The 11,093-nt window shown below is 46.7% G+C and overlaps 1 protein-coding gene across 1 annotated transcript in view; it reads left to right on the top strand.

The window, feature by feature from the left end:
* Positions 1-10,475, top strand: part of ARHGAP45 (Rho GTPase activating protein 45) — a 29,212-nt gene extending 18,737 nt beyond the window's left edge. The window contains exons 16-22 of the mRNA XM_060784925.2: positions 1,293-1,459; positions 5,425-5,613; positions 5,883-6,020; positions 7,710-7,930; positions 8,026-8,275; positions 8,537-8,597; positions 9,486-10,475. Coding sequence (XP_060640908.2) covers positions 1,293-1,459; positions 5,425-5,613; positions 5,883-6,020; positions 7,710-7,930; positions 8,026-8,275; positions 8,537-8,597; positions 9,486-9,712 — 1,253 coding nt within the window. The 3' untranslated portion in view covers positions 9,713-10,475. The remainder of the gene's footprint in view (positions 1-1,292; positions 1,460-5,424; positions 5,614-5,882; positions 6,021-7,709; positions 7,931-8,025; positions 8,276-8,536; positions 8,598-9,485) is intronic.
* Positions 10,476-11,093: the final 618 nt, after the last annotated feature.

Below are 11,093 nucleotides of genomic sequence, written 5' to 3' on the forward strand. Positions count from 1 at the left end.
GCTTTAAAAAGGGCCCAGTTTCTCTCTCCTCCTCCTCCTTGGCCCGTGCTGCAAAGCAGACATTTTTGTCCTTCCTGCAGAAAGGCAAGGAAGGAAGAAGGGCAGAGGGGAGGAAAGGGTGGAAGGAAGGAAGGAAAAAAGAGTAAAGAAAGGAGAGAAAGAAAGGAAAGAGGGGAGGAAGGAAGGAAGAGAAGAAGGAGAAAGATGACAGGAAGAGAAGGAGAGAGAGAGAAAGGAGGGAATAAAAGGGGGAAAGACAGAAGGAAGATGACAGGAAGAAGAGAAAGAAAGGAGAGAATAAAAGAAGGGAAGGAGGAAAGAAAAAGAAAGGAGGAGGGTGATAGGAAGAGAGGGAAAGAGACAGAGGAAGAAAGGAGGCAATAAAAGGAGGCAAGAAAGGAAAGAGGGAGGGAAGAAAGAGGGAAGGGGAAAATGATAGGAAGAAAGGGGAGGAAGAAAGGAAGAAATAAAAGAAGGGAAGGAGGAAAGAAGAAAGTAGGAGGATGCTAGGAAGTAAGAGAGGGAAGACGAGAGAGGAAGAAAGGAGGGACTAAAAGGAAGGAGGGAAGGAGGAAGATGACAGGAAGGACAAGTGGGAAGGAGAGAAAGTAAGGAGGGAATAAAAGAAGGGAAGGAGGAAAGGAAGTATGATGGGAATAGAAGGAAAGAGAGAGAGGAAGTGAGGAGGGAATAAAAGGAAAGAGGGAGGGAAGAAGGAAGGAAGGAGGAAGATCATAGGAAGAAAGGAAAGGAGAGGAAGAAAGGAGGGAATAAAAGAAGGAGAGGAAAGAAGGAAGAAAGGAGGATAAGAAGAGAGGGAAGGAGAGAGAGATGAAGAAAGGAGGAGATAAAAGGAAAGAGGGAGGGAAGAAGGAAGGGAGAAGTTAGAAAGAGGGAAGGAAAGAAAGGAGCGATTAAAAGAAAGAAAGGAGGAAAGAAGGATGATAGGAAGGGAGAGAGGGAAAGAGAGAAAGGAAGAAAAGAGGTAATAAAAGGTAGGAAGCATTGAGAGAGGAAGCTGGGAAAAAAGGAAGGTGGAAGAAGACAATAGAGAAGCAGGGAAGAAAGGAATGACAAACCAAAACCACAGCTAGATACTCAGACCCTTTGACTGCCCCAGTTTGGAGATTCCCGATTCCTCCTCTCCCTTCCCATGCTCTTAGCTGCTTTTCAAAAGTCCTGGTTTCCCCACTTGGCCTTGAAGTAAGGCTATTAACGGCAAGTTTGGTCCGAGAACAGAGACGTAATTAAGGTCTGGATGCAACTCTTCCTCTCTCTTCTTCCTTTTCCAGGCATCCAGGAGATGAGCCCGGGGGGGATCTCTGCAGCCACCGGCCCTTTCCGCCACGTCGGCTTGTCCAAAGCGGCCCAGACGCACCGGCTACGGAAGCTGCGCACCCCCTCCAAGTGCCGCGAGTGCAACAGCTATGTCTACTTCCAAGGAGCTGAGTGCGAGGAGGTACGGGAGGATCAGGGTTCCAATCCTGGCTGAGAGAGCGTGCCTTTTGCCCAAGGTCATTCCTAGTGGGTTTCCATGGCCTTAGAGGAAGACAAGGGCCATCTCACCCCATCTCACTGAACAAATCTTGCCAAGACCCCATGAGAGGGTCACCTTACGGGTTTCCATATGTCAGAAATGGCATCATGTTATTTTGTAGTGAAAACTTTTGCTTTGTTGCACATCCATTTTTCTGCCCCAGTAAACCCCATACTCCCATGACCAAGAGAAAATACTGGAAGGGTTTGGTGGGCATTGACCTTTCATGTGGGAATTATAGTTCACCTACATCCAGAGAGCACTGTGGACTCAAATAATGAAAGATCTGGACCAAACTTGGCACGAATACTCAATATGCCCAAAGGTGAACACTGGTGGAGTTGGGGGGAAATAGACCTTGACATTTGGGAGTTGTAGTTGCTGGGATTTATCGTTCACCTACAATCAAAGAGCATTCTGAACCCCACCAACAATAGAATTGGGCCAGACTTCCCACAAAGAACCCCAATGTCTTGAAGGGACTCTCTGGTGAGAGCCTCCCTCCAGCTTAGGTTTTCTGATGGTCTTTGACGGCCCCTCTGAAACCCCCACATGACCCCCACATGGGTTCCAACCCCCAGGTTGAGAAACACTGATGTATACTTTTTTCTTGTTATTTTTTGCTCCTCCTCTTCTTTGTCTGCTTTTTTCCTTCATTCCCCCTTCCTGCCCTCCATCCTTTTCCCATACTTCCCCTCTTCCGTCTTCCCTTCCTTCCATCTTTCTTCTCTCTCACTCTCTTCCTCATTTCCTATAAGATGGTTTTGAAAGACAGCAGATTACAAGAGCTGTTCATAGACCTGTCAGCGGCTTATGATACTGTAAATCATCGCCTGCTCCTGAAAAAAAATTATATCACGAAGGAGTACTACCTCACCCGCTTCATAGAAAATCTGCTACAAAACAGGAGCTTTTTTGTTGAGTTCCAGGGTCAGAGAAGCAGATGGCGAAAACAGAAGAACGGCCTGCCTCAAGGGAGTGTGCTTGAGCCATCAGTGTTTAACATTTAAGCAAATCTTTATTAATGACTTAGATGAAGGGTTAGAAGGCAGGATCATCAAGTTTGCAGACGACACCAAATTGGGAGGGATAGCCAATACTCCAGAGGACAGGAGCAGGATTCAAAACGATCTTGACAGATTAGAGAGATGATTGGCCAAAACTAACAAAATGAAGTTCAACAGGGACAAATGCAAGATACTCCACTTTGGCAGGAAAAACGAAATGCAAAGATACAGAATGGGGGACACTTGGCTTGAGAGCAGTACGTGTGAAAAAGATCTTGGAATCCTCGTGGACAACAAGTTAAACATGAGCCAACAATGTGATGTGGCAGCAAAAAAAGCCAATGGGATTTTGGCCTGCATCAATAGGAGCATAGTGTCTAGATCAGTGGTTCTCAACCTGGGGTCCCCAGATGTTTTGGCCTAACAGCTGGTAAACTGGCTGGGATTTCTGGGAGTTGTAGGCCAAAAACATCTGGGGACCCAAGGTTGAGAAGCACTGGTCTAGATCTAGGGAAGTCTTGCTACCCCTCTATTCTGCTTTGGTTAGACCACACCTGGAATATTCTGTCCAATTCTGGGCACCACAATTCAAGAGAGATATTGACAAGCAGGAATGTGTCCAGAGGAGGGCGACTAAAATGATCAAGGGTCTGGAGAACAAGCCCTATGAGGAGCGGCTTAAGGAGCTGGGCATGTTTAGCCTGAAGAAGAGAAGGCCTGAGAGGAGATATGATAGCCATGTATCAATATGTGAGAGGAAGCCACAGGGAGGAGGGAGCAAGCTTGTTTTCTGCTTCCTTGAAGACTAGGACGCGGAACAATGGCTTCAAACTACAAGAGAGGAGATTCCATCTGAACATGAGGAAGAACTTCCTGACTGTGAGAGCCGTTCAGCAGTGGAACTCTCTGCCTTGGAGTGTGGTGGAGGCTCCTTCTTTGGAAACTTTTAAACAGAGACTGGATGGCCATCTGTCAGGGGTGATTTGAATGCAATATTCCTGCTTCTTGGCAGGGGGTTGGACTGAGATGGCCCATGAGGTCTCTTCCAACTCTTTGATTCTATGATTCTATGAAATGATCAGGCACTGCCAGAAGGGACAGAGAGCTTCATCTATGCTGACGATCATGCCACCACCGCTCAAGCCAGGGAGTTTTGAAATGGTTGAACAGAAGCTCTCCAATGCTTTGCTGCTCTTTCTGCCTATTACAGGGAAAGCAAGCTGATTCCTAATCCATCTAAAATGCAGGTGTGTGCTTTTCACCTTAATAACAGACAAGCATCTTGAACTCTGATGATTACCTGGGAAGGAATCCCACTGGAACATTGCTGCACACCGAAATACCTGGGAGTTACCCTGGATCATTCTCTGACTTACAATATACTTTTTGCTTGAATATCAAGCAAAAAGTGGGTGCTAGAAATAACATCGTATGAAAGCTGGCTGGCACAACCTGGGGATCACAACCAGACACAGTGAAGACTTCTGCCCTTGTTCTTTGATGCTCTGCTGCTGAATACGCATACCCAGTGTGGAATACATCTCACCACGTTAAAACAGTGAATGTGGCTCTTAATGAGACATGCTGCATTATCGCAGGATGTCTATGCCCCACACTGCTGGAGAAATTATACTGCTTAACTGGTATTGCACCACTTGACATCCACCAGGAAGTAGCAGCCAGCAATGCAAGAACCAGGTGGCAGCGTCATCTCCAGCCCATCCTCTGTTCGGATATCAACCAGCAAACGACTTAAATAAATAAATACGAGGGGTATTTTTAAAGTAAGGTCCGTTTTGTTGTAGACACGAGTAGTTCGCGTGCATACCGCAACGAGCGCGTGCGTCGTGTACCGGCATGCCTCGGGAACAACTGTGCTCGGTTTCTGCTCTGTAGCTAACCTGTACGGTTCTGTTCTGTGCTTTTAAAATGTTTAAGACTATCAACTCACCCTCCGCATGTGAGGTTCGCTCAGTGATACGGTTTTTGTCAGCAAGGAACCTGCCTGCTGCAGAAATTCATCGACAGATTTGTGAAGTGTACGGTGATACTGTTATGAGTGAAAGCAAAGTGCGTAAGTGGGTACGACAATTCAAAGATGGCCAGGACAACGTCCATGATGAGGACCGCTTCGGTCGCTCGTCTTTGATTACAGATGATTTGGTTATCGGAGTTTTTATGAAGAGGGTATTTTAAAATTGGTTCAGAGGTATGATAAGTGTTTGAACAAACTTGGCAACTATGTCGAAAAATAGAGTGAAGTTTGTACTTTCTGAAAGTAAATTTACTTTTTTGAAATAAACTTTCGTTGTGTACTTATGTTCCAACGGATCTTACTTAAAAAATACCCCTCGTAGCTTCCTAAGATACTCACAAGAACACTTCAGCAAGCAAGAGTCCAAAAGTGGCAGGCTAAAACTCGGAGCCTCAAACAGTGGCTGAGACCAGATGAGTAACTCTCTCCTGGGCACATAGAAGACTGAGAAACTTGGAAAGCGCTGAACAGACCATGAGATGCAAAGCCAACCTTAAGAAATGGGGCATCAAAGTGGAGTCCACAACATGCGAGTGCGGCAAAGAACAAACCACAGACCACTTGCTACAATGCAGTCTGAGCCCTGCCACATGCACAATGGAGGACCTTCTCACAACAACGCTAGAGACACTCCAAATGGCCAGCTTCTGGTCAAAGGGCATTTATTTTTATTATTTATTTACAGTATTTATATATAATGCCTTTCTCACCCCTGGGGGGACTCAAATTTAGTATCATGCCAAATTGTGGTTTTTTACACATTATAACTGTATTCTCAATTCGTTTCTGACACACTAAATAAATACATCTCTTTCTCTTCTTAATTTCTTTCTTTCTCTCCGCAGTGTTACTTGGCCTGCCACAAAAAGTGCCTGGAGACTCTGGCCATCCAGTGCGGCCACAAGAAGCTCCGGGGCAAGCTCCAGCTCTTTGGCCAGGACTTCCTGCAGGCCTCCGGCTCCAGCCCCGACGGCATCCCCTTCATCGTCCAAAAGTGCGTCTTGGAGATTGAGAAGCGGGCCACCAGGACCAAGGTGAGCCTGAGGGTTGGGCTGCCTTCCCAACGAATCACAGAACCCTCAAACTGGAAGGGCCCAAAGTCGAAGAGTAGGATGTGACATCCCTCCATCGAGCCACTAGACTCCGATTGATGCAGCTGAGAATTGCATTGGTCTTTAGAGCTGCCTTTGAGTGGCTGCATCACACTGTTGACTCATGTCAAGAGGTGCCGAAGCCTCTGAGCAATGAAGCTGGGCAGTGTTCCTCCAGATCCGTGTTGATTTGTGTCTTCCCCCCTTTGCAGGGCATCTATCGCGTCAACGGGGTGAAAACCCGGGTGGAGAAGCTCTGCCAGGCCTTTGAGAACGGGAAAGAGCTGGTGGAGCTGTCCCAGGCTTCTCCACACGACATCAGCAATGTCCTGAAGCTCTATCTGCGGCAGGTAAGAGGTCGAGAGGGTGGCACCTTCGCTTTCAGGCAGCTCCGCTGAGCCATGAAAAAGATATGGTCTAAAATTACTTTCAAGCTTTTGTCCATGGAACTGCAGTTATACCTTGGGTCCCATCCCCAAGGTATCTGATTGCGTATATGCGGTTATCCTATTATAGAGAAGACACCCTATCTATCTATCTATCTATCTATCTATCTATCTATCTATCCATCCATCCATCCATCCATCCATCAATCTTACCTATCTACCTATTCATCCAAGAAAGTAAAGGAGGAGAGGAAGGAAGGGATAGGAAAGAGGGAAGTATGAGGGGAAAGGACGAAAGAAAGAAAGGAAGGAAGGAAGGAAGGAAGGAGCAAAGGTAGGCAAGAGGAGATAGGAAAGGGGGAAATGCTATGAGGGGAAGGAAAGAAAGAAGGGAAAGAAGGGTTGAAGTAGAAGAGGGGGAAGAAAGTAAAGGAGGGGAAGGAGGGAGGGATAGAAAAGGGGGAAGTATGAGGGGAAGGGGAAGGAAGGAGGGAGCAAAGGAAGGCAGGAAGAGATAGGAAAGGGGGAAAGTATGAGGGGAAGCAAAGAAAGAAGGGAAATAAAGGTTGAAGTAGAAGAGAGGGGGAGCGAAGGAAGGGAGATGAGGGATGGATAGGAGAGGGGGGAAAGTAGGAAGGGAAGGGAAGAAAGAAGATAATGAAAGGTTGAAATAGAGCTTGAGAGGGGGAGGGAAGGAAGGGAGATGAGGGAGGGATAGGAAAGTGGAGAAAGTATTAGGGTAAGGAAAGAAAAAACGAAAAGAGCAAAGGTAGGCAGGAAGAGATAGGAAAGGGGAGAAAGTATGAGGAGAAGGGATAAAAGAAGGGAATTAAAGGTTGTTGTAGGAGAAGAGGGGGAAGAAAGTAAAGGAGGGGAGGGAGGAATAGGAAAGGGGGGAAGCATGAGAAGGAAGGAAGGAAGGAAGGAAGGAAGGAAGGAAGGAAGGAAGGAAGGAGCAAAGGTAGGAAGGAAGAGATAGGAAAGTAGGGAAAGTATGATGGGAAGGGAAGAAAGAAGGGAACGAAAGGTTGAAGTAGAAAAAGAGGGAGAAGAATAAAGGAGGCATGGGAGGAAGGGATAGGAAAGGGGGGAAGTATGAGAAGAAAGGAAGGAAGGAAGGAAAGAAAGAAGGAAGGAGCAACAGTAAGCAGATAGGAAAGGGAGGAAAGTATGAGGGGACGGGAAGAAAGAAGGGAACGAAAGGTTGAAGTAGGAGAAGAGGCGGAAGAAAGTAAAGGAGGTAAGGGAAGGAGGGATAGGAAAGTGGGAAAGGTAGAAAAAAAGAAAGGAGCAAAGGTAGGCAGGAAGAAATAGGAAAGTGCTGAAAGTATGAGGGTAAGGGAAGAAAGAAGGGAGTGAAAGGTTGAAGTAGGAGAAGGGGAAGAAAGTAACTGAGGCAAGGAAGGAAAGAAGGAAGGAAGGAAGGAAGGAAGGAAGGAAGGAAGGAAGGAAGGAAGGAAGGAAGGAATGGTTGAAGTAGGAGAAGGAAAGGGAAGAAAGTAATGGAGGGAAGGAAGGGAGGGATTGGAAAGGAGGAAAGGGATGAGGTCAAAGAATGAGAAAGAAGGGACAGCAGGGAGCCCCTCCGATATCCAGAGAAGGTGGAAAAAGGCCTTGCAAAGCCACTGCTGCCACTCCTTCCTTGCCTTCCAGCTGCCAGAGCCCATCCTGCCCTTCCGGATGTACAATGCCCTGATGGGGTTGGCCAAGGAGAGCCTCCAGGGAGGGAAAAACGCTGCCGAAATGGTCAACAAGGGGCCCGAGACCGACCCGGCTGTGCTGGCGCTTGTGTCCAAGCTGCGGGAGCTGCTGGCCAAGGAACTGCCAGCTGAGAACAGGGCCACCTTGCGCTTCCTCGTCCAGCACTTGCGAAGGTGAGCGCTCCCTTCCTTCTGTGCCTCAACCCTATTTGACCTCTCCCCCCAAAACATTCCCGTTCAAACAATGCATTTCTGCCTTTGTTTCCCAGGATCGTGGCTGCCGAGGGAGAGAACAAGATGACCCCTGGCAACCTGGGCATTGTCTTTGGCCCCACCTTGATGCGCCCCCGGCCCACCGAGGCCACCATTTCCCTCTCCTCCTTGGTGGACTATCCCCACCAGGCCCGCATCATTGAGGCCTTCATCATCTTCTACCCTGACATCTTCGAGACGTCCCCGGCACTTGCGGTTGGCTTGGAAGAGGAAGAAGAGGAAGAAGAGGAAGTGACAGGGAACCAGGTGAGTGGAAGCTTTTGTAGGGCTCTGTGGTGTCAAATCCTATTGTTGGGGACCACAAGAGCCATCTAGTCCAACCCCATTTGACCAGGCAGGAACACACAGTATGAACAGTTCTTAGGTTCTCCCAACTGTGGAGGTGGGGTCACTTTTCTTGCTGATGGCTCCTCTGGAGACGCAGAAGGCAAGCTTGCCTGCTCCTCAATGGGATCATCTTCTCAAATACTCAGTCTTAGCCTCACCCATTTTGTCTCCCGCTTCCAGGACGATGGGACGCCGGACCTCGTGTCAACGCCGGACCCGGATGAGGCCGCACTTCACGAAGGTGAGACGGATCCGTGCCTTTGTCCGGATCCTCCGCTGTCCCACTTTCTCCCTTCTCAGTTGGCTCCTTATTGGTAGCTCTTCCCTTCCAAACTTTTGGCACGGATACCTTTCCAGCTTTGAACTGCGTGGTGTGATGTTAAATAAACCATGTATAATTCACATTTGATTAGCCCACACACTGCCTTGCCAGAGAAAGAAAAATATGCTATGCAAGTGAACAGTAAAGAAAAAATAGTTTACTCTTCGTAGTTCAGAACAACATATGTACAATGTGATCAGTTGCATCAACTCACATAATGTCCTTTTGTGAGAGATTTAAAATGGTCTTTGTCCATGTGGATAAACTCCTTCAGCAGCTCATGAAGAGAAAACACACTCCAAACTCTCTCTGCTTCTTTCTTCTCTGTACACCTGCATAGCTCAAGCTTGAACAAAAATGTAACAGTATCCAAAAGTACCAGGCTCAGCCTGTGCCCTGGGCATTTCCCAACCAATCGGTTTCATGTATTATATTTTACAGTTGACACACACACATTAACCGATTCCTTTCATGCTCCAGTAAACTGTTTCGTTAATGTTTATTGCTTTGTTTTGAGTTCATTTTATTGTATTGTTGTTGTTGTTGTGTTTTTACTGATGTATTTGGGCTCGGCCTCTTGTAAGCCGCACCAAGTCCTCCGGGAGATGGTAGCAGGGTACAAATAAAGGTTTATTATTTATATTATTATTATAATTCCAAATGAGACCTGGTCAAAGTAGAACAGTGGGACGATCACTTCCTGCCTCTAAATGCAGCCTAGAATCGCTTTCGCCTTTCTAGCTGCCACATCACACCATGTGTTTGTGTTCGATCCCAAGACGACCATTCTTTGTTTCCCTTGTGCAGAATCGAGTGCTCGCTTCATCGACTCGGATTCGGATGAGGACGACAACACTGAAGGAGACCCGCCGGCCCGCACAGCTCGGCACAGCAAGTCCAGCGCCGATGAGGAAACACCGTCTGCCGACGAGGAAGGCGCCCGGAGCCATTCGGAGTCTGAGGACGTCTCGGTGCCGCAGGGAAGAGATGCGGAGGAAGACTCTGTCTTTGGGAGAGACGAGATACTTGGCTAGTGGCCTCCCAGCACATTTCACTGGCCACCTAACATGTCATCGTATTCTTGCGTTGGGTATTTCCGGTACTGAGATCTTTTGGGGATGAGACCCAGTCCAAACAAAAAACATTGCATTGACAATAGAGATAGAAGCATAGAGCTAGAAGGGATCCTCCCCAAAAGGCCATCTAGTCCAAACCCCTTTTCTGACAAGGGAGGTCTTGGAATCATAAGATATAGCCTGAAGGTCCCTTTAAGTCTCCTTTCTTCACAATGTTTGCATATGTCAATTGAAATATGTAGACTCCCAGTTAACCGGTACCCACGAGGCTTTCCAGATCAGTTGTTTCTGGTTGCTTGAGTTACCTTTACAAATAGGCCTATATCCCATTATATCCCACAGCACAAACTCTGCATTGACTAGATCTTTATCATATCACACATGCACACACACACATGTAAGGACTACAGAATATTAATCACAGACACATCATACTACATTTGAATTATATTAGGTATATTTTAATGAGGTCTGACTAGATGATCTTTGGGGTCCTCGCCAATGTCTTTGGTTTTATTTCTCTTGCAGCAAAAACAAAAAAACTAGAGGGAGAATGGGCTATGTTATTATATTTGAATCATATTAGGAATACTTTAATGGAGGGTCCCGTTGAGCTAAGATCATATTAGGGGTATTTTAATGGAGAATCAGATTGACTTTCCTTTCGTATTTTCAAAGGAAGGTTGTGCATGAAACCATCAATACACACACACACACACACATATACACACACACACACACGTGTTGTTGTTCATTCGTTCAGTCGTTTCCAACTCTTTGTGACCTCATGGATAAGCCCATGCCAGAGCTCCCCGTCGGCCGTCACCACCCCCAGCTCCTTCAGAGTCAAGCCAGTCACTTCAAGGATGCCATCCATTCATCTTGCCCTTAGTCGGCCCCTCTTCCTTTTTCCCTTCCACACACACACACATACATATATATATAGCTTGAGGAGCTAATCTTTGAGGAGCTTAGCTTGGAACGGTACTCAGCGTCGCATTTCCTATTTGCAAAGGATTGTGTGCACAAACCTCATGATTTTTAATGATCTGTATAGATGTTATTCTGTCTTTTAGCTATGTGCCTTGTTTTAGGCCGTTCTGAGCCAATGTACATCATGCTGCAAAAGACTTATGTATTAAGAGCCGTTTGGAAATAAAAGTCAACACTTTATTTTATATGTATACTAGCTTGGGTACCTAGCGTCGCCCGGGTTATTTGAAAAAGTCAGTTTTTTAATTGCCCAAAATGCATAAGGTTGTGGGTGAACTATAACTCACATCATGCCTATGAGAAACTCCATCAGTACTTTATGTTGGGCAAATGTGCTTTGGATGCA

This window comes from Anolis sagrei, chromosome X, assembly GCF_037176765.1.
Source record: "Anolis sagrei isolate rAnoSag1 chromosome X, rAnoSag1.mat, whole genome shotgun sequence".
NCBI classification, from domain to species: Eukaryota; Metazoa; Chordata; class Lepidosauria; order Squamata; family Dactyloidae; genus Anolis; species Anolis sagrei.